This window comes from Ambystoma mexicanum, chromosome 12 (genome assembly GCF_040938575.1).
Source record: "Ambystoma mexicanum isolate Mex_15411 chromosome 12, UKY_AmexF1_1, whole genome shotgun sequence".
Classification (NCBI taxonomy): domain Eukaryota; kingdom Metazoa; phylum Chordata; class Amphibia; order Caudata; family Ambystomatidae; genus Ambystoma; species Ambystoma mexicanum.
The window spans coordinates 680,589,595-680,613,560 of record NC_090936.1 but is presented as its reverse complement, the minus strand read 5'-3'; the positions used below and the strand labels follow the sequence as shown (position 1 = coordinate 680,613,560).

Here is a 23,966-nt window from a genome sequence, read left to right as displayed (position 1 = left end):
ACGCCTGTATCTTATATGTAGTTGCTTCAATTGACCAGTGAGTGTGTTAGGTTTGACTTTCACCCTTGCCATGAAGTCCGTATTGCAGGGTTTATTTCTTAAAATAAAACCAAGGTACTGGAACCTGGCCCAATTTGAGGGAGAAAGCATTGACCTGAATAAGTGCCTCCTCCAGATCGAAATGTAAAGATTGAACAAGGCCGGCGTCAGGACACAGCCCTTATATTGCAACAAAAAGGCCCTCTGTGTTAAGTCGTACTTGAAGGGAATTGCCCTAGTATAACTCAACTAGGGAACCCATTATGGCTGGAGGCAAACCCCAACTTGCCAGGTTAGTCCATAACCTTCTGCAGTTGACTAATTCAAATGCAATGGTCAAATCTACGAAGGCTACATATAAGGCTCTATTTCTTAACCATGCCTGCCCGCTGGAGTAAGTTGACAACCGACCCATTAAGGGAAGAAGCACCCATCAGTTTCCTAAAACCTGATTTCCGGAAGTCTATTTTCTTATTTCCATTTGACCAGTTCAGTACACGACACAGGATGATCGCTGCAAAGATGATTAACCAAGCAATGGGGTGATAGTCAGCCAGGTATAAACAATCCCCTTTTATACAAATAGGGATTATGTGGAATTTTTTCCAGGATTCTGGTAGCTCTCTCATGCAAAGGTTATTAAAAAGGCCAGACTTGACCCACATAACTAGAGAGTTTTTCAATGTTAAAGTGGCTTAAACATTTTGCCCGGATGCTTGTGAAATGTTAAGACCTGCCATTATAGTTTGAATTAAATCACAAACCAAATCCAAGTGCCACTTATACGATGTAAGGACTAGTTCACAGAAATCGATCTCATTTACACAAGAAGAATAAAGAGACTTGTAATGATCAATCCAATGCTCTAGGGGATCTGATTCAGCAAGCTCACAATTTGAGGAATGAACAATTTGCTAGTGATACACCAAAAGGCTGCTACCTCATTAGACAGCAAGATTTTCACCACCATCAATTGGCTTTCTCTCAATAAGGCTAGATGTTTTTATGCTTTTAAAGTGCTGTTTTAGTAGTCTGACCTGCTTAATAGGGGTACCACCAGAATCGTTTTTAGCAGCCCTAATAACACCTTTCAGGGAGTTCTTTTTTATTCTGAATAATAGGATCAAAATGCAAGCGTCTTTACAATTGCCTTTTTACATGTGAAGGTAGAAGCAGAAGCACATAATGGGTCCAGATGGTTTTGCACTGACAAGATGAAAGAATGTGGACAGGTTGGTTAGTAGGGAGCCTATAAATACATTTGCCAGTGTATGAATACAATGTTTTTAGCAATGGCTGCAGCCACTTAATCCTGTTCCCTGAATTCAAATCAGAGGACAAAACCTTAAATTCACCATATAGTTTTGCACAGCGCTGTCCATATTTGTATGATTTGAAAAACCTGACGAATTGAATAATGCAGGAGAACAAAACATGCAGCCCAAGGTAGACAAACGATCTGCACAAAACCAAGTACCAGGTCGGTTGTGGGGGTGAGTGGGGCAATCCCCCTTCACATTTCCATTTAGGAGCTGAAGTCCCCACAACGCCATTACGCCCATCCAAGCACTACCCTTAGAGAAGGGAGAGGAGGTCCCTGATTCTAGGTTTATGTTGCGCATTGCAAGAGTAACTAAGTTAAACAAGTACAATTCAAATCTCCTGCAATTATAATTTCTAGAGAAGGAGAGGTTTCATACCATGACTCTAAAGATTCCTCATTAGCAGGCACAATCCTAGTTTGATCAGAGGATGTTAGGTTACAATAAATGTTCACTAAAAGCCTTACCCAGTTGAGCTAAACCAGACAGATAAAGTTGTGTCGGAGTTACAGTGTCAGGGTTTGTGTCGGAGTTACTGCAGAGAGATGCTGCTGCTGCTAACAACGCTTGACAGCACTGTGCCTTTAACTACTATGAGAGACTCTGCTACTCTACATAAGCCACACCCAGGCGCATGGGGCTGGCACGTGAATTGGCTCGGAGTTGAGTGGGAGTTTGGTCACAGTGGGTCGGCCAAATGGAATCTAGTGGTCCGAGGATGCAACGCCATGTTCGACACCACGAGGCAGAGTCTTCAGCTCTCCCAGAGTCTGAACCAGCCTTGGAGCGGGAACCAGGCGGCGAATAAAGAAGGGAGACGAGTGGCAATTTAGAGGCGCCCTCCGACATGCCGGAAACGCCTCACAATGTGAATCATAAGGTGAACATGGATGTGGAGACTAATTTACTGGCTGCGCTTGACTATTCTTGGGGGTCGAGTATGGATTATCCACTTGATGGTGAGAAGGAACCCTCACTCGAAAAGAGTGGACACAGTGAAACAATCTATGTGACTCCAATTAAAGAAAAGTTGAATGGTCTGTCTTCCTCCAGGTTACGGACACAGGCTTCGACGGAGATGACTATAAAGCCAAATTGCCTAGACAGGGTGGACATTTGCGTGGCTCAGAGCTCTGGTGCTCTTAAAGTTAACTCTAAAGCCGCCCACTCTATTCTAATGCAGAAGACCAAGATAGAGAAAAACAATCCAGTGATAGAGGCTTTGCCAACTCTGAACGAGGTTATGGTGGAAACAACAAATCGATTAATCCGATGAATTCAAACTCAGGCCCCCCCCCCCCCCCAAAGTTGGGTTTGGAGATGAACTCTTGCTCCACCCAACTTAGTGCTTCTAAAGATTGAGTTGTGACACAGACTATGATAAAGCGACCCTCAGAACTGGCTGCTCGCCTATCACATGATATTGCGGAAATACAGTCCCTGATAGTAAACCAAAAAATACATAATGATGTATTTCGACAAACTTCATTTCAGAGCGAGAAGCGACTGTCAATGAGCACATTAGTTGAATCCTTGAATGCACCCCCTGCTATAACGTACGTGACACCCATCTTAGAGGGAAGTCACAACAACCCGAGCAGCATACTGGCCCATTCAGAGCCTTTGATGTCTCGACCTGACCTGTCCAGTTCTGTTGATTCACCTAAAGGCATAGATTCAACCTTATTGCCAAGACGAGAATTGCAAGACGCATTCATTCCAAAGTCTTTGTTGTCAGGATCTGGCTACTCAGGACGTATCCTGGATGATAGTTGTTACAACGGGCTGCCAAATAAGATCAAGCTACTGAATCCCGAAACCCACCACACTCTTTCCCAGTGGGTATAGCTTAGATCCAAAACAACCTTCTGTCTGCAATATCGAACTTGTTGACCCTGTTCATGAAACTTTATGAAACTATTGGTGAGACATTAAAAGATCAATCCACGCTACTAGCTACGATTCATTCAAAATAGATCTTTTTAGAATCATTTACAACTACGATCCAAAAAAGATTGAATAAGGAGGGTGAATCATCAGCCCAGTTGCAAGCGCGTGTGATTGTCTTGGCAAAAGGGGAACAATGTGATAAAACTGTAATGGTGGCCTCAATTTTGGAATCAATGAAATGGCTTTGCTCCTGGATCATGGATTGATGAATAAAATTCACCCTATCTAGATCAACGGACCGGAAAATCTAGTTTTGTTGACTTCCACGATGAACCATCCAAAAATGCGGGCAAGGAAAGGGCCAAGACCATTGACTGCCATAAAAACAATCGATCCCCCACTAAGAAAAATAAGATGCCTGGAGACAAAAGATACCCGCCTCCAGATCCACAAAGTCCAAACAATCAACTGCCTTCTCCACCTCCCCAAAATCAAGTATCGTGTGGGAGGAATTCTGAGCACAATTCTGGAACGACATATGAAATGGCTTTGAACGATCCGGTCCTTGAAAATGGGCCACTTATTCTCGACCCTGACCCCAAAACACAACCCTCGGTGATCAAAAAACCATTCCCTGTTTTTGAGAAAGCAACAAAATTCCACATGGAAACCGGAAAACATCAAAGGAAATCTAAGAATCTGCAACTGGGGAAAAAATGTAAATGAAACCGTTCAAGAGCATTTATAAGAAATTTAAGAACTCCCCCCAGCTCTCGCAGTAAATCCGTCGTTACATCAGACGGTTAACCCCTGGAAGAAATCTAATCCAAACCAACCGATAAAACGAAAATCCGAATCTACAACTTTGAATACATCGGAAATAGAGATTAGAAATATGCTAATTTATCGGTTTACTCGTTTGAGAGGTGGATGAGAAGGACTCCCTGTCCGTTCTAGAAGGTGAAATGATAAAGGAGGCATCTGTGATGGAGGAGGGTGAAGAAGATATTGTTGGTATCGATATAAAAAGAACTACACAATCATCCAAATTTGAAGATATCCAGAAAGAACCATTCTTGACTCTTGAAGAGAAACGCCTGCTTACTCTGAACAAGCCCTTTAAAGCGACTGGTCGTTCTATGCAGAGAAACAAGCAAAGTAGGGCAAACCAAAACTCGCCTCCTCCACAGAACCTTTCTGGAAACATGTTGAATATACAACATACGGTAGTGATCGAACGTCTCTTGATAACGGAGGATGGGATGATATTAAATCGAGCAAACGTCCTAAAACTTCTTTGTAACATCCAGAAAATCAGATTGATTCTGATGACATGAAAATTGGCCAATTTGTGGAAGAAAAGAGATTGGACTGAGTCATTTTACACCTATCCTCACCACTAATTAAAATGGCCTTGTTAGAAGCAGCACCATATTTTCGTCCATTGGTATTCAAGCTATCAAAGGATCCTTAAAGAATGACATGTATCCTTTTAAGGGATCATCGCTCTACAGATAAAGTATTAGTGGAAAGAGAAACAAGTCTGTAATTTTGAAGGACAGAAACTGGGATAGCCGTACCACACCAACTTGTAAATCAACTGAGATTGGGTAGAAGAGCACCAGTTGATAACAGTGAGATTTGATCAGACTAAAACCAATGAGACAAGAATGGTTAAGATTTATAACAACAAATACATTTCCCATTGAGAAAACGAGAACAGGTCAGAGGTAACAACTCCCCGGAATTCCTTCAAGAAGAAATTAGCAGCGAGATTACCAAACAGATACGCCTCTGCAGTTATGCACTTGAAATACAAGAGGCTTCACGCACTTATTCATTGAGGGTAATTCTGACCTAGCATATTATGACATTTTGTTTTAAAGAGACTTGGCTGTGGTTGGTTCCATTATGTGATGGTTTAATTGCATATGTAAATCCGGCTATTAAAGGCCTACTTGGGCGTCCTTCCTCTGGCTTATTGACTTTGATAAAATCTGCTTGTGGCTTGGCTGTGATTGAAGTGCTGAACTCAAATCCATTCATACAAAATGTTATATTGAACTCGTATGACCCTATGACCTGTGCATCTAAAAATCTTGTTGATGTTTAACCTCTATTTGAATTCGATGGGAATTGATGATCACTGCTTTATCGATGTAACATTAGGGTGGGTGGATAACTTGTACTCTTGATTAAAAAATTCCAGTATAATTCTATGTGGCGATTTGTATGTGCATTATTTTGATGAGGGAGGATCTCGTATCCCGGATAGCCTACTTACCAAGAAAGCAGATATATGGCTTAAAGAACGGCGGATGGGAGGGCGTGGCCAGCGCCGATGGTGTAAAGACGTGTCTGTGAGGAGCTCCCGTCTCGATCCTGGCCTAGATTCTTAATTCGATCGAAAATTTTGACCTGAACAAGTTCCAAGCCCATACTCCGGTGGGGGAAGCGATTCTGGCCCTGCTCGGCGCAGGAACGAAGAGAAACGGAGCCGGCGTCCCTGAAAACGCAGCATCCAAACTGATACCCCCGGGAGAAACAAGATGGCGGACGGCGCCGAGGCCTGACGGAAGAGCAGTTTAAGCCGGCAGCGAGGCAGCGGGGAGAAGGTCGCGTCGAAGGAGTCCCTGTGAGTAGAGCGGAAAAGACCCCAGTGGAAACCAGGCGCAGGACCGGCCGCCCTTAGATCTCCCTCCTCCCCAGAAGCCCCTGAGCGCACAGGAGAGCCTCCGCATTACCCAGGGGAGCGAACGGAACTACATCCGAGGCCCTGGGACCGCTGCAGAGGAGACACAAGGGGTAAGCGGACCGCTGCCATTTCGAGGGAGACCCGTCGGTGAACTGCCAGCCGCGAGTGCGTTACAGCGTACTGCACGGGGCCCTCCTCCCTCCCTGAACAGGCAACCGCGCGGTTGAAGAGGGAACGGTCCACGCTCAGATGAACCGGAAGACTTGCAGACCCTAACCCAACACCGGGGAGCAGGAACTCGCCCGTGCCGCAGACAGCAGGGCCTAGCAGGGTTACAGGACAGCGACCCAGCGTGCTGAGAGATCGCAGTGCACTCCATTGCCCAACCGGGAGAATACCCTGCGCAGGAGCGTATACTTAATTGCACCCTCCCTGTGTTCTCCGGTGCCATCACTGACTAACACCGGGCATCACTGCATAACGCTCGCCTTGTTACTCACTGTCTAAGGGCTCGTATCTGCCTCCACAACATTAAGAGGGACTAATGTCTACCTCACGAAACAAAAACAGGGGTGCAACAATCATGGACTCGTTCTCAGGGGCTAAACCTAAACAGTCCAGCCAATACGAGATCCCCACACAGACGGAACCCCCTGCAACAGTTGACGACCCCAGCAACGCCCAAGTGCTGCAGGCCATTGCTACACTCCAAACGTGCATGGAGACCAGGATAGATGAACTTAAGGTAGACATGCAGCTCATCCGCCAAGATGCCCGCAACCTAGCGGAAAGAATAAACACGGTGGAAATAAAACTGCAGGACACCACAGACACTGCCAAGCACTTAAAGCACAAAGTTATCGCACTTGAGAAACAAGTGGCTCATCTCGAGGCAAGGTCTGAGGAAGCAGAGGGAAGGGCCCGCCGCAGTAACATCCGAGTCCTTGGAGTTCCGGAAGGGATGGAAGGTACCGACCCCACGGAATTTATTGAATCCCTATTACTACAAGAGGTGGGAGCTGGCAAGCTTACACAGGGATTCTCCGTCGAGAGAGCCCACCGCTCCCTACAAAAACGACCCCCACCGGGATCACACCCACGCCCGATGATAGCCAAGATCTTAAACTTTCGCGATAGAGAGACGATCCTCAAATTCTCGAGGGACGGAGGCGAGATCAGACGCAATGACTCCAAGATCGTTATCTACCCAGATTATACCCCACAAGTGCAGCGCGCCAGGAACTCATTTATACCTGTCAAAGCCCAACTGCGGAAGCTGGATCTTAAATACATGCTCCTGTACCCCTCGCGCCTTAAGATACTATACAAAGGCAAAGCTGTCTTCATGGAGACTCCGGCAGCAGCCACTATGTGGATGGAGCACAATAATTTGGCTGAGGGAGAGGATCACGCCCTGACGCCCAACGGCTGATCACGAACAGATCTCTTTGCTGTAATGATCAATTAGTTCTTTCAAGGACGGGAGCTATAAGGACTACCCACGGACATTGTCACAACCCACCCCACCCCAAGCATGGCTGGCCTATGGCCAACACCACATCCGCACCTCACGGCCCGGATCGGCCTATGGGTAGCGGAAGCCCCCGAGCGTTGTCCACCCAGAACGACTGCTGGGGGCAACACACAGTTATCTTTCATATTCGATCCACCTGTTCGAGTGGAAGTTAAATTTGTTCATAAGTCTCCGTTTAATATATCAACACAACAATCATGGGCAACAGGAAGATTACAATGCGCATTGCTGACGGCCGACCCAGGGGGCATTTGTTCAGCACACGAAGCTGGCTTGAAGACGGTTGAGACCACCATGAGTTCAGCGCTCCAACTCCTCTGCCACCATCATGTCTACACGCCTTAAGATCGCCACTTGGAATGTGAGGGGTTTGGGTACCTACTTACGCCGCAACATAGTTAAATCCTTTCTACACAGGAAGAAGATAGGGCTGGCCCTATTACAAGAAACCCACTTAACCAAGGAATCCACCGCGACGCTCCAATCATACTGGGGTGGACAGGGGTTCGGGTCCGCCTATTCTAAATTCGCAAGAGGGGTGTTCACTTGGATCAGCCCTCACATCCCCTTCCAGCTCAAAAAAGCCGAACAGGACCCGGAAGGAAGGTACGTGATACTCTGGGGCCACATCGAACAAACTGAGGTATGCATTGTCAATTCATACCTCCCCAACAACAATATCCCCGCGCACCTTGCTATGTTGTACACAAAGATTACACTGTATAGAGACACATTCTTTATCTGGGGAGGCGATTTTAATTGCGTCAGTGACTCAGTGCTTGACAGATCTGCTCCTCCCTTGGGGGGCCCGTCGACCGCTACCACCGCCATGAATGTCATGCTGAACCGCCTAGACCTGGTAGACATCTGGCGGGAGCAACACCCAGGGGATCGAGGCTATTCCTTCTACTCCTCGCCACATAATCTTCACACCAGAATTGACTACCTCTTTACTGGCAGAGAAAGCTTTCCCAAGATTGCTTCTTCCAATTATTTGGGCCGTACCATCTCTGATCACTCTCCCCTGGTAATTGAATGGAACATCACGGGCCCCAGACCTCCTATACCTACATGGAGGATGCCCACTGAGGCACTTAAAGATTCGGAGTTCAGGGAAGATCTCAGGGAATCCCTAGAGAACTACATTCGTGAGAATAAAGACAGTGTTGACCACCTAAGCACAGTCTGGGACGCTCTCAAAGTGGTTGTAAGGGGAGAGGTCATAGCAAAGGCTGGAGGAATGAGAAAACGCCTAAGAACTGAACTTGAATTACTAGAAACTGAAATAGAACAGCTAGAATCCAACACCCTGGACCCCCAACCGCAGGAAGACAGGCTTGCCAGTACAAGGGCCACCTGCAAGGAAGCTTGGGACAGACTGGCCAAATTTGATTATTTCACCAGAACCAATAAAGCACACGCCCACGCTGATAAACCTGGTAGACTGCTCGCCTGGCTGTGTAGGAAAGAACACCCTAAACATCCGACTACAGCCTTAAGAGATGTTGATGGCACATTACATCGGACCCAACATGGGATTAACGACACTTTCGGGCAGTTTTATGCCCAACTATACTCCCATAATGACGTGGTGCCCCCTGAGGAAATTTCAAACACCTTGGATGAAATTGGCCTGCCCCTACTCCCGCCGTCACATAAGGAGGCTTTGGATGCTGATATCACCATAGATGACATAACCGATGCCATCAAGTCTCTAGCCACTTGTAAGGCCCCGGGCAGTGATGGGCTACCTGCCGAATTTTACAAAACCTACGAGCCGGAATTGACTCCGCTGCTGCACGAGGTGTTCCTAGAAGCCTACGAGACGGGTATCCTGCCTGGGAGCATGCGTGAGACTTTGGTGGTTCCGCTCCTCAAGCCAGGTAAACCTGCAGATGACTGTGACTCCTATCGCCCTCTCGCGATGCTCAATTATGATGTCAAAATTCTTACAACCATTCTGGCTAAGCGGCTGTCCAGGGTGATCGGAGGAGTGGTGCACCCCGACCAGAGCAGCTTTGTGCCGGGCCGCAACACCACTGCCAACCTTCGTAGGCTACAACATGTATTATCACATTCCACTCATGTAGGGGAATCTTATGCCTTGCTCTCTTTGGACGCCATCAAGGCGTTCGATTCTATTTTCTGGGAATGGCTAATTGCGGTGCTTCGGGAGTTTGGCTTTGGAGAACGATTCATTAGATGGATCACAGTTCTCTACACTAAACCACGAGCACGAGTAAAATCTGGCCGGCTCATCTCCACGGCATGGGACATACAAAGGGGCACGAGGCAGGGCTGCCCGCTCTCCCCTATGTTATATATACTTGGGCTCGAACCCATCGCCATTTTTTTCAGGAAACAGTTCTTCGATGCTGGTATAAGGCTAGACGGGGTGGACCACATAATTTCCCTGTATGCAGATGATGTCCTCCTTTATGTGAGGGACCCGCAGTTGAATGTCCCGACCATGCTGGAGGTCCTCGGCAACTTTGCCAAGGTATCAGGCATACACTTCAGCAGACATAAGTCTTGTCTGTTTCCGTTAGGTGCCCTCCAAAACACACACGTCGATGACCTCCCCTTGCTGGGTATAAGTTGGCGCCCCATCACGTTCCGCTATCTGGGCATTAATATCTATCACACGCCTGAACTTATGCACGTCAACAACACGGCAGCGGCGCTGCCTCCCTTGCGCAGGTCGATTAGGTTTTGGGCTCGCCTCCCCCTATCCATGATGGGCAGGGCTTCCATCATCAAGATGATTGTTCTCCCCAGATTTCTTTATGGTTTCCAAAACATTTTTTATTATATTAGGACACCCTTCTTTCGCCTCTTGGGGAAGATACTTAAAGACTTCCTGTGGGGTATTAGTAGGCACAAATTTGCATTATCCACGCTGACCCTACCCTATGAGCAGGGAGGCATTCGGCTCCCTGATCTGGAGCGATACTACCTGGCTGCCCAACTAAGCTTCGTGGCTAAATGGCTAGCTGATGATGACACCCCCGAAACAGCGCTTTTACAACGCTCAATTGCTCCGATCCGGCTAAACGAACTCATCTGGGCCCCTCAATGTCTTGTGGATGGGATCCCATATTTAGCTACCCTGGGTCGTCAGATATGGCAAAGGGTTAAAATTCTTCTCCACTTGAAACATAGATATACTCCGGACACACCGCTCCTGGCGGACCTGTGTCAGAACTCTGTAGACCTTGCTTCCATCAGATACTGGGAAAGGCTGGGAGTGTACACTTGGGGGGATCTATATAACGAGGGCTCCTTCCGGGATTTCTCCTCCTTGCTGTCAGTAGATGGCGTCCCGGCTGGCCAATTCCTTTGGTACTTAAAGATCCGTAAATTTGCTCGGACCAAATGGGACGCGTGGCCAGAAGAACCTGAAACTGACCCCTTCATAACACTCCTATATAGTTTGGGAGATGGATGGAGGCCTGTGTCCCGTATATACAGCCACCTAATCGATAGGCCCAATCCCCGCAGTCAGGATCTCAAACTCAAATGGGAAGGAGACTTGGGGCATGAATTGTCTGAAGCAGAATGGGGCAGAGCACTAGCGTTCCCCAACGTGGTATCTAGAAACTCTAGATTTAAATTGATTCAGCTTAATATGTTATATCGCTCGTACCTGACACCACTTAGAATAGCCAAAATATATGGGCTACCCCAACATAACTGCCCTTGGTGCGGCAGAGATGAAGCAAATCTTTTACACATGTTCTGGGGATGTGTCCAGGTCCGGCAACTCTGGGCGAAGGTGGAACTCCTCTGTAGCGAGGCAGGCATGACCAGATATGAGTGGACCCCAAAGGAGTGCCTTCTCGGAACGTATCCCAGACTGGCCAAGTTCAAACACTCAGTTAAGCTCATGGACCTAGTATGCATTCTGGTCAAAAGGACCATTGCTATGGCCTGGAAGCGGCCTGGAGGCCCACGATACCAGGTATGGCGTAACGAACTGGAGCGCTGGATAGGGGCAGAAACCTCTGCTTGGGAGGATGGGGTTACCACATCCCCTGAAGACACGAGCTTGGCACTTTCTGCCTGGAAAACTCTCACCTGGGCCTTACTTAACCCCCCCAATGACAATAAACCCCCTTGAGTAACTTGCCACTATCGAAACATGCTATCTGACACAGAACATTTGCGCAGTCCATAACTTGAACTTATTTGTTGCCTGATCTTCCTACGTTGCTCACGCCACTGACCATACGGAGACTTGTTAATGTTGTTTACGTTTTGTTGTTTCTGTTTAATTGTTAATTTCTATTTGGCCTATCTTGATTAATCCTGACTTATACCAATGTGATCGCACAATGTTACGATGCAACTGTCTCTTATATAAATGCCAATAAAGAAATTTGAAAATAAAATAAAAAAATAAAATTAAAGAACGGCGGTAACACTCCTTTTATTTGCTGAATGGTCAAATAACAAGGGACATCCCAGCCACGTCGACTTGGCAGAGGGGAACCTAGAAAGCATATTTAGATTACATCTTTGCCTCACTGAATATGATCCCACCTCCTGACTCCCTTTCGGTAGTTTCAACCGATAAAAGTGATCATCAGTTTATCACCCTGACATAGAAAGGGAAACAAACAGGTTTAAAAACCTTTAAGTTACCCCAATTACATGTATTAAATGGGAAAAATAGACTGTGAATATATCCTAAGGCTATCTCCGGAATAAAATCCAAATTTGCAGCAAGGGGTGAACGAGGGAACTTAACGCTGGAATACAATTGGGTCTCATTACCCTTTGAGATAAAAGAACGGGTCCTAAAATCAACTCTAAGAATGACCACACATTTAATATAGAGGTAGTGGCCATGAGTAAAATAGATCAAGCTGATTTAAGAAAGCTGTAATATCTTCATTAGGAAAAAGGATCCCAGCGGTAAAGAAATGAAGCAGCAATATAGAAATTGGTTACTGAATTCAATCCCAACGTCAGCAATTAGATGCTGTAATGATGCTGAAGGCTTTGTGTGGACAAAAAACATGTAATTTATGGGCCTTGCTTAATGGGCAAACTAGACAGGCCCATCTATTGACAACAGCAGCCTCGGAGCAGGCTTGGATAGCCCACCTTTCAACAATCTTTGCAAAATGAATTTGATAGAGAAGAAATTCTGATCTTGATAAAAAATCTGAATACATGGCGAACCTCGGGACAGGATGGTCTGAGCAACGATATCCTCAGATCAAATCCGGAGGCATGGGCCGACTTTTGTCTACTATTGTTTACAAACATCTTGAAAGCTAAAGATGTTCCTTCAACATGGAGAAGGGCTGTCATAATGCCAATTTTTAAAAAAGGAGACCCCATCCAGTGAACTATCACCCAATAGCGCTTCTCGATACCCCGGGGAAACTTTTCACCTCAATATTACTGCAGCGCGAACGACTTGGACGACAGAGAATAATAGGATGGACATTAGGCAGACAGGTTTCGTTAAGGGGATGGGAACCAATATTAACTTGTTCTTGCTGAATTTGATAAAGCTGTAAGGGCCAGAACTAAAATATACTTGGTCTTTGTATTTCTGGAGCAAGCTTTGATAGCGTCAATAGAGAGACATTGTGGCAACAATTTTTAAGTGGAACTGCCCGTCGGACCTAGTTGACGCTCTCAGGACTTTGTATTCAGCAACAACGATGCATGCCAGATTATCTGGCGATGGGGCACTATCGAAGACAAAATTGAAACTTTTGTGGCCTTAAACAGGGCTGTCCCTCTGGCACCGATACTCTTTAATCTGTATTTGTTAGATCTGGGAAATAGCCAGAGGAAAGTTAGTGCATACCCGCCAATTTTTAAATTAATACTCAATTGGTCTCATGGTTCATGTATGCTGATGACCTAGTCCTCCTCAACAAGACCAAGATAGGTCTTCAGAGGAGATTAAAAGGAAGCATACATTGAAGAAAATGACCTAAAAATGAAGGTAGAAAAACCCAAAAATAATGACATTTTGCACCCAACAGGGGAAACAAAGGCAAATTCAAACAATACTTGAATGAGACCAAGTACATTCTATAAAATACTTGGTTAACTCCAGTATCAGAGAATGCGAATGGGAGATGGCACTGAGATCAAGGGTGGCAAGTCTGGCCTGACAAGGGTCAATATTACACCAGAAATATGGCAAATTTTCAGGGCACCCTGTGGTTACCTTTTACAATACGAAAGTGGCTCCCATTCTAACATATGGATCGGATAAATGGCCATTAATTTATCATGGGACCTTTTGGCATAGAGTATTGCATTTGCCTCTAACTTTTCCAGTGACTGTGATAAGATATAAATTGGCACTCCAATCACTCCAGTCAAAAGTTCTCTGGATGTCATTGGATCTATTTCGTAAATCTCTAATTGATAGCACTCTACCACCAGTCGACATACTAAGAACAAAACAGACCGGGGGACAGAGTGGCTTGTTAGAAGTGTGGCAAGCCAAATGTAACAATTGGCTAAAATGTATCCATCTGCCGACAGATGTTCTTAAAAATAATCCTGGAAAACTGAAGAAGAAAATATTTGTAAATTATTGGAAAGGGACGCAAGAAAAGAGAAACCTGTATAGACTATCTATTAATCTGTCTCATGAGAGTCGAGTGGTAAATCAATTACCACGCTATTTGTTGAGATTTCTGTGCCCCAGATATAGAGATAGGTTTATGCGCTTATGATTAAATCTACTCCCTACGTGGGAAGTTTTAAGTCACCAAAGACAGTTGGACACTCGGTAGTCTACTTGCAGATTCTATGAGTAGCCCGGCTTTATTGAATCATCGAAGCATCTGTTGATTGAATGTGGTGCATCATCTGATAAAAGAAAAATATATGCAAGGTCTGTTCTGTAGTGTCTCTACGTAGGAGCCTGACGAGTGGTGGCAGAACAGAACAACATGTTCTTTACAATGATGAAATTCTGGAAGGAAATATTCCCATGATCCTTTTTTCTATGATGATGTGCACCTTTTCCATATTCTCCTCCTCCCTTCCTGAACATGATAAAGAGAGTGGTCGTCATCTTCCTTTCTCTTTTTCTTGTCTCTTTTAAAATGGAAATTATTTGGTTGATTTGATCTATTATTTGATGTAATCTGTATTTATGCGCAAATGAATTGTGAACAGTTTACGTATTGTATGTGAAAGGTTTGTAATAAACCAAAAACTAATAAAAAAATGTTTACATTTTTTTAAAAACAAACACTTAAAGCCCTGTATCTTTCAGCACACCACTGAATAGCTTTAAGACTGTGCAAGTTTTTGATTGCAGTGATCAGACCACCAAAAGGAATTCCCCTCAAATCCTTTGCATGCGGGTTCAAAAAATATTGTCTATCCATCTAATATTGCCTGATCTCTTAGCCACACTTCTTGACCGGATTACCAGGGGTTTGCATGTCAACAGATTCAATATTTTACCTGTAAGGGTGCAATAAGTCATGTGCCTTTTAAGTCCCAACTCGTTAAGTTGTCTTGAAAGATCATTATCCATCTCTCACTTTTTGCTGGTCTGCACACTTTCAGAATAAAACATATGGTTCACAAGCATGGGAAGTGGTTTAGGGTCCCAAATATGGCATCTAAACAGAATGGCCAAAAAAAGGCAAGTTTGACCAAATGCAAAAAGGCATCATTTTGAATGTGCTGGTGTGCATGCCTTTCCTACAGTGGATTAACAGTGCTTCTTTTTGATAACGGAGTATACAACTGAAACACGAGTAGGGACAGTGGAAAATGGCTGGTTATTCAAAGAATCTGAAGGATAAGCCAGAACTGCTTTACGAGTGCCACGCTCATTATAGGACAGTTGTCATCTCTATATTGTCATCTCAATAAGATGCCAACGTAGCCAGCGTGATCAAAGAGCTCTGATCAGTGTGTCACCTCAGGAAGACCTTCTCGAGAGGAGGGTTATATATGATCTATTAATGTGGATGGGCTGCAGTGTAGCTCTAAAGGATCATGTTATCAGTATCCTCTGGTGAAGTTTAATTTCTATGCTCATCACAAACGATATACCAAATCAGTTTGGATAAGGCCTTCAAATGAAAACCTGTGAATGTGCATGGAAAGCAATCTGATCAATCTAGTCTTAGTCTGGAAGAGTGTATAACTTATACCAACAGCATGGTTACATACAGGGTTGGCATCACTACTAGGACAGCTTTTAAAAATCTATTTCTGGACAACGTCTTATCCGACTCACTGAATGCATTTTAATGACATTTTTAACTTCACCTTTCTGTTATATGCTTCATCTAAGCATTTTGTTGATTTTACCACAACAACCCTGGAGATAAATGCACACACACTGTTCTAAGTGTTTGGATCTCAAATAAATGCTATTACAAGTAAACAAATTATAGTAAATGTAACTTTCAAATGTTGTTTCATTGTAATGCTGGTAATTTAACACTATGCTTATGAAATTGACATGCAGAGAAATTCTAGGACAAAAAATGTCTGGTTAAAAATAAGTATATATTTAAGCACTTATTCTGGTATTCTGGGAATATCTAATTATCGCATACCTGGACAAGGTCTTTTCGAGCCAGATCCCATTTTTTTATTCCATTGTCTCTGGAGCCACTGAAAAGGCAGTCACCTATGATGGTTAGGGCCTCAATTCCGTCATAATGAGGAGGTTCAAAACAATGTGTAGGACTTACAGACCCTAGTGCTCCCTCCGTCACATCAAACATCTGAAAAAACAATAGCAATAAAATTATCAGAATTTGTGCATGGTGAGACACAGGCATGGTATCAAGAGAGACAACACAGGCAACAGAAATGTCAGGATGTTGTAAGGCCTAACTTGCCCTATAACTAATGTGTGGATTTCTATATCCTAAAGAAAAATAAGTAAAGTCTGAGTCTGTAAATCCAAATCATCATCATCAAAGTTTATTCGGATTAAAAATCCATAAACCACATATACATACAATATATCAATACAGCAAGGGAATGATCAACAAACGATATAAAATCGGAATATGCACCAAAGTTAAAAAGCATAAAAGAAACCAATCAGGATGAAAACAGTTGGTTAAAAATAGCCCTCCACATTTTTTTCCTACGATGCCAAGATTTTCTCTGAAATTTCAAGCAGCTCCATGCATCTGGTTTTGTTTCTGCACGTAAAAGATAAATCAATGAAGTCATAAAAGGTTAAATGGGGCCCTAGTCAGAGCCCAGCGATCTATCGATGTATTACTGTGCAGAAGATCTGATTGAACACCAGCTGGGTCTGGAATTAACAAGTGATTCCTATTAGATTCAATCCTAAACCCAGGTGTTTCCCTGTTGGCTATAACTAAGGAACCAAATCTTTGACTTTATTTGCACTGCAGGTAAACTTCACAATGGGGAACTCTCCTGTCTAGGCGCAGTTGTCACTCCACCCATCACAGGTCGCGCACCCATAAATTCCTCCCCTTTGGCCTCTGTTGTTACACTATTTTTCATCAGTATTTTGCAAGTCTTCTCCACATTGGTTTGTTAACCTCTTTGATTTAGTTCTGTATGCAATACTGCGTTTGCTCAATCGGACACTCCATCAGGGTAATTCATAGAATTTCGCAGAAAAATGTCGCAAGCGGCTGGCGCAGAGTGTCCGCGTGCGATTGTCTGCGCCAGGCACGTGCGCTAAAACCAATTTCCGCGCACAGCGTATTCATGGATTTTAGGCTCCCAAACCAGCCGTGGCGCAGAGTATCGCAGCGACCCTGCAGCAGCGCCAGTAACGCCCCCAAGAACGCCCTCGCGCAAGGAAAAGCCATCAAAATCGCTAAATCATCGCAAAGGGCTGCGCTAACCCTGGACCAGTTTACAGGGCTGCCAAACAAGGAACGCAAAGCGGGTAACGTGCATATCAGGGGTACGCGTGAAGTAATACACGCGATTAGCCAGGGTACGTGTATTACAGGGGTACGCGGGAAGTTCTACACGCGATTGGCCAGGGTACGTGTGTTACAGGGGTATGCGTGAAGTTTTACACGCGATTAGCTAGGGCACGTGTATCACAGGGGTACACGGGAATTATCACACGCGATTTGGCTTGGTACGTGTATTACAGGGGTGCGTGGGAAGTTACACACGCGATTAGGCTGGGTGGGTCCTCACAGGTGTTCCCTGTACACCCTCCACGGCCCCTGCAGGCAGCCCACAAAACAGGGGACTACCCTGCACACCTGCTCATGTCCCCCTGCACCCCCACCCCCCAGCCACCAGGGGCACCCTCCACCAGGCCCCCACTCATGTCTCCCACCACCCCCACCCCCCAGCCACCAGGGGCAGCCTCCACCAGGCCCCCACTCATGTCCCCTATCACCCCCACCCCCCGCCACCAGGGGCAGCCTCCACCAGGCCCCCACCCATGTCTCCCACCACCCCCACCCCCCAGCCACCAGGGGCACCCTCCACCAGGCCCCCACTCATCTCTCCCACCACCCCCACCCCCCAGCAGTGCAGGGGCAGCCTCCACCAGGCCCCCACTCATGTCTACCACCACCCCCACCCCCCAGCAGTGCAGGGGCAGCCTCCACCAGGCCCCCACTCATGTCTCCCACCACCCCCACCCCCCAGCCACCAGGGGCACCCTCCACCAGGCCCCCACCCATGTCTCCCACCACCCCCACCCCCCCAGCCACCAGGGGCAGCCTCCACCAGGCCCCCACTCATGTCCCCCACCACCCCCACCCCCCAGCAGTGCAGGGGCAGCCTCCACCAGGTCCCCACTCATGTCCCCTATCACCCCCACCCCCCCCCCCCCCGCCACCAGGGGCAGCCTCCACCAGGCCCCCACCCATGTCTCCCATCACCCCCACCCCCCAGCAGTGCAGGGGCAGCCTCCACCAGGCCCCCACTCATGTCTACCACCACCCCCACCCCACAGCTGTGCAGGGGCACCCTCCACCAGGCCCCCACTCATGTCTACCACCACCCCCACCCCCCAGCAGTGCAGGGGCAGCCTCCACCAGGCCCCCACTCATGTCCCCTATCACCCCCACCCCCCCACCACCAGGGGCAGCCTCCACCAGGCCCCCACCCATGTCCCCTATCACCCCCACCCCCCACCACCAGGGGCAGCCTCCACCAGGCCCCCACCCATGTCTCCCACCACCCCCACCCCACAGCTGTGCAGGGGCACCCTCCACCAGGCCCCCACTCATGTCTACCACCACCCCCACCCCCCAGCAGTGCAGGGGCAGCCTCCACCAGGCCCCCACTCATGTCCCCTATCACCCCCACCCCCCCACCACCAGGGGCAGCCTCCACCAGGCCCCCACCCATGTCCCCTATCACCCCCACCCCCCACCACCAGGGGCAGCCTCCACCAGGCCCCCACCCATGTCTCCCACCACCCCCACCCCCCAGCCACCAGGGACAGCCTCCACCAGGCCCCCACTCATGTCTCCCACCACCCTCACCCCCCAGCAGTGCAGGGGCAGCCTCCACCAGGCCCCCACTCATGCCTCCCACCACCCCCCAGCAGTGCAGGGGCAGCCTCCACCAGGCCCCCACTCATGTCTACCACCACCCCCACCCCCCAGCAGTGCAGGGGCACCCTCCAGCAGGCCCCCACCCATGTATGTCTCCCACCACCCCCACCCCCCAGCCACCAGGGGCAGCCTCCACCAGGCCCCCACCCATGTCTCCCACCACCCCCACCCCCCAGCCACCAGGGGCACCCTCCACCAGGCCCCCACTCATCTCTCCCACCACCCCCACCCCCCAGCAGTGCAGGGGCAGCCTCCACCAGGCCCCCACTCATGTCTACCACCACCCCCACCCCCCAGCAGTGCAGGGGCAGCCTCCACCAGGTTTATAGTCAAAATGTCGACAAAAAAATGTCGACATGCAAAAATGTCGAAAAAAAAATGTCGAAAACAATAATGTCGACATCCTATACATAGAATGGAAGAAGTCAATTTATCGAAAAAAAAATGTCGACAAAAAAAATGGTCGATTATCATAGACAATAACCAGAAATAATCATTGGGGGGGGTCCCCCCCCCAACCCCCCAACCTCACCCTCCATCACGAACCATCCCAGCACCCCCTCCCCTTCCCTTCGTCCGTAATCACCCACTTGTCTGTGACACTGGATAAAGATAGGTTACGAAATGGTTAACACGCTAGATGACATTCCTGAGTAAAGCACCTTGTTTTTGATAGCAGGAAACGGTTAACGGCTGTGAAAAAACCGTCATTACCTGACAGAACATCTCTTGAGAGGTTACTTCGGGCAATTGACAGCATTTTTTTCGTACTTTTTTCTAGCGAAAAGGTAAGACGCACTACCATTATGAAAAATTACGTCTACAATAAAGGAAATAGTATACAGTACCTCAAAAAAATTATTTTTACGTGTCGTTTCAGGTGATAAAATGGAAAACAAAATAGAATTTATAGAAAGCCAAAAAGGAAGTAAGCAGCTGGTATGGAATGGATACATATTCTGTAAAGAACTTCAGCGAAAAGAGAGAATATACTGGCGCTGCACAGAATATACAAAAAATAAATGTTCAGCCCGCGCAGTAACAGTGGGAACAGAAGTAAAGGGAAACGCTGAACACAATCATATGCCTGATCAAACAACTATAATCATCAGGAAAACATTAACGGAACTTAAAAGAAAAGCAGTAGAACATGAGGGGGAAACTAGTGGATCGGTACTCAGGGAAGTTTGTGGCCAATTACCAACGCATGTAACAGCGCAATTACCAGCTGAAAAGTTGATGCAACGCACTATGAACCGAGCAAAACATACCAATGAAAACCTACCCCCTCCACCTACATCCTTTGAACATATACGTATTCCGGATATTTTTAGGATTACAGCGAGAGGAGAACATTTTTATTGTGGCGAAATGGGAATAAACAATGAAAAAATCTTGGTGTTCGCTACCTCTGAAAACTTTCGCCATCTAAGTCAAAGCAAATATTGGCAAAGTGACGCCACGTTTAAAGTATGCCCCCACCCGTTTTTTCAATTTTATACTGTCCATGGAACAATCAATGACAAAACATTACCACTGATTTACTTTTTGATGCCAAAAAAAACAGAGGACGCTTACAAAATCGTATACAATAAAATTAAGGAAACTACACCCGATTCACAACCAGAGACAATAATCATGGATTTTGAAACAGCACAAATCAAGGGTTTTTCATGCGTGTACAAAGACACTACAATAAAGGGTTGTTTTTTTCATTTCACTCAAAGTGTTTGGAGAAAAATACAGAAATTAGGTTTGTCAGCAAAATATACGGAGGACAGTTACTTTCAGATTAACGTAAAAAAACTTTTTGCATTGGCTTTTGTACCGGAGAATCATGTTATTAATTATTACGAACATTTAATTGACAGTGAATACTATAAAAATCATGAAAATGAATTAACAAATTTACTAGACTACTTCGAAAATACATGGATAGGCCAGTTAACACGGAGTGGCAACAGACGCCGACCAAAATACACAATTGAGTTATGGAACTGCTACCGCAACACCATGGAGAACAAACCCCGAACAAATAACGCATTAGAAGGCTGGCATAGCCGCATAAGTAAAAATTTCAATACCCAAAATCCAAGTTTGTGGCATTTCTTGCGAGACTTAAAGTTAGAAGAACAACACCAAGAAATGAGAATTTCGCAAACAATTTCTTTGGCAAATCAGGCACCGAAAACCAAAAAATACAGAGACTATGATAGTAAATTAGTGCAATTAGTACAAGCATTCACAGTAGAGAACAAGGACATTTACTTAGATTCCATAGCTTTTAACTTAAAATGCTAAAAAGAGTACTTACAGTTCATGGTGGCCAAGATTCCGTGTTAAAAAGGTGAAGAATCCCCCATAAAATCCATGAATCCAGGTGCAAAATGACGTTGCATTAACCGTGAAAAAGTACCGTTTTCTTGTTGAAATCCACAGCTTCAGTAAAAAAAGGTATCCAAACTCACCGAAAAGTGTCCAAAATCCATATTACTCGAAAGTCCAATAATCAGTTCCGGGTAATCTCGCTACTGCATGAAAATAAAAACTTCCAAAAAAGCCATATCCGAAAAAAAAAATCCACCATCCGTACGACAAAATCCTTGAAATCCACAAAGACCCGGTCCGTCAGATGAAAAACCATGAAAAAAATGATGAAATGCCCAAAAAAAAAAACAAATCCATGGAGCGAAGGGACGAGGACGCGACCGCGGTAAAAACAAGTCGAAAGTGAGCTTTAAAAATGGCGCTCACGTTTACGTTGTGCTACGTACCTTACGTAGAAAGTCAAAACAATTATAAGTTAATAATTATAGACATACATTTTTAGCTCTCAAGCGCCATCTACTGGTTCTTTATTATATAACAAGTTAAAATGAATTACAAAAAGGTGTTGTATTTAATTATATATTTATTAAAGTAAAAGTATTGTTAATTTTATTTATTTATTATGTTGTACAGTTACGTTTACTTACACATACTACTTTCAATTTAATAAACATACTGATATATCAAACTTACCATCAACAACGTATTTGTGTGTATATATATAGAGAATGTATTTATGCTTTTATTAAATGTCGACAAAATAATGTCGAAAATGTATTGTGTCGACATTTTTGTATGTCGACATTATACATTTTCGACATTATTTTGTCGACATTTTGACTGTCGACATTATTGATGTCGACATTATGACTGCACACATTATAGTCAAAATGTCGACAAAAAAATGTCGACATGCAAAAATGTCGAAAAAAAAATGTCGAAAACAATAATGTCGACATCCTATACATAGAATGGAAGAAGTCAATTTATCGAAAAAAAAATGTCGACAAAAAAAATGGTCGATTATCATAGACAATAACCAGAAATAATCATTGGGGGGGGTCCCCCCCCAACCCCCCAACCTCACCCTCCATCACGAACCATCCCAGCACCCCCTCCCCTTCCCTTCGTCCGTAATCACCCACTTGTCTGTGACACTGGATAAAGATAGGTTACGAAATGGTTAACACGCTAGATGACATTCCTGAGTAAAGCACCTTGTTTTTGATAGCAGGAAACGGTTAACGGCTGTGAAAAAACCGTCATTACCTGACAGAACATCTCTTGAGAGGTTACTTCGGGCAATTGACAGCATTTTTTTCGTACTTTTTTCTAGCGAAAAGGTAAGACGCACTACCATTATGAAAAATTACGTCTACAATAAAGGAAATAGTATACAGTACCTCAAAAAAATTATTTTTACGTGTCGTTTCAGGTGATAAAATGGAAAACAAAATAGAATTTATAGAAAGCCAAAAAGGAAGTAAGCAGCTGGTATGGAATGGATACATATTCTGTAAAGAACTTCAGCGAAAAGAGAGAATATACTGGCGCTGCACAGAATATACAAAAAATAAATGTTCAGCCCGCGCAGTAACAGTGGGAACAGAAGTAAAGGGAAACGCTGAACACAATCATATGCCTGATCAAACAACTATAATCATCAGGAAAACATTAACGGAACTTAAAAGAAAAGCAGTAGAACATGAGGGGGAAACTAGTGGATCGGTACTCAGGGAAGTTTGTGGCCAATTACCAACGCATGTAACAGCGCAATTACCAGCTGAAAAGTTGATGCAACGCACTATGAACCGAGCAAAACATACCAATGAAAACCTACCCCCTCCACCTACATCCTTTGAACATATACGTATTCCGGATATTTTTAGGATTACAGCGAGAGGAGAACATTTTTATTGTGGCGAAATGGGAATAAACAATGAAAAAATCTTGGTGTTCGCTACCTCTGAAAACTTTCGCCATCTAAGTCAAAGCAAATATTGGCAAAGTGACGCCACGTTTAAAGTATGCCCCCACCCGTTTTTTCAATTTTATACTGTCCATGGAACAATCAATGACAAAACATTACCACTGATTTACTTTTTGATGCCAAAAAAAACAGAGGACGCTTACAAAATCGTATACAATAAAATTAAGGAAACTACACCCGATTCACAACCAGAGACAATAATCATGGATTTTGAAACAGCACAAATCAAGGGTTTTTCATGCGTGTACAAAGACACTACAATAAAGGGTTGTTTTTTTCATTTCACTCAAAGTGTTTGGAGAAAAATACAGAAATTAGGTTTGTCAGCAAAATATACGGAGGACAGTTACTTTCAGATTAACGTAAAAAAACTTTTTGCATTGGCTTTTGTACCGGAGAATCATGTTATTAATTATTACGAACATTTAATTGACAGTGAATACTATAAAAATCATGAAAATGAATTAACAAATTTACTAGACTACTTCGAAAATACATGGATAGGCCAGTTAACACGGAGTGGCAACAGACGCCGACCAAAATACACAATTGAGTTATGGAACTGCTACCGCAACACCATGGAGAACAAACCCCGAACAAATAACGCATTAGAAGGCTGGCATAGCCGCAT

General features: G+C 45.2%; 1 protein-coding gene across 8 annotated transcripts in view; it reads right to left on the bottom strand.

Annotated features, from left to right (window-relative positions):
* The window catches only part of KIF21A (kinesin family member 21A), a 2,335,619-nt gene that overhangs the window by 117,959 nt on the left and 2,193,694 nt on the right, over positions 1 to 23,966 (bottom strand). For all 8 annotated transcript variants that reach the window (XM_069629214.1, XM_069629217.1, XM_069629219.1 and 5 more), the window contains one exon: positions 16,048 to 16,218. In XM_069629214.1, the coding sequence (XP_069485315.1) occupies positions 16,048 to 16,218 (171 nt within the window). The remainder of the gene's footprint in view (positions 1 to 16,047; positions 16,219 to 23,966) is intronic.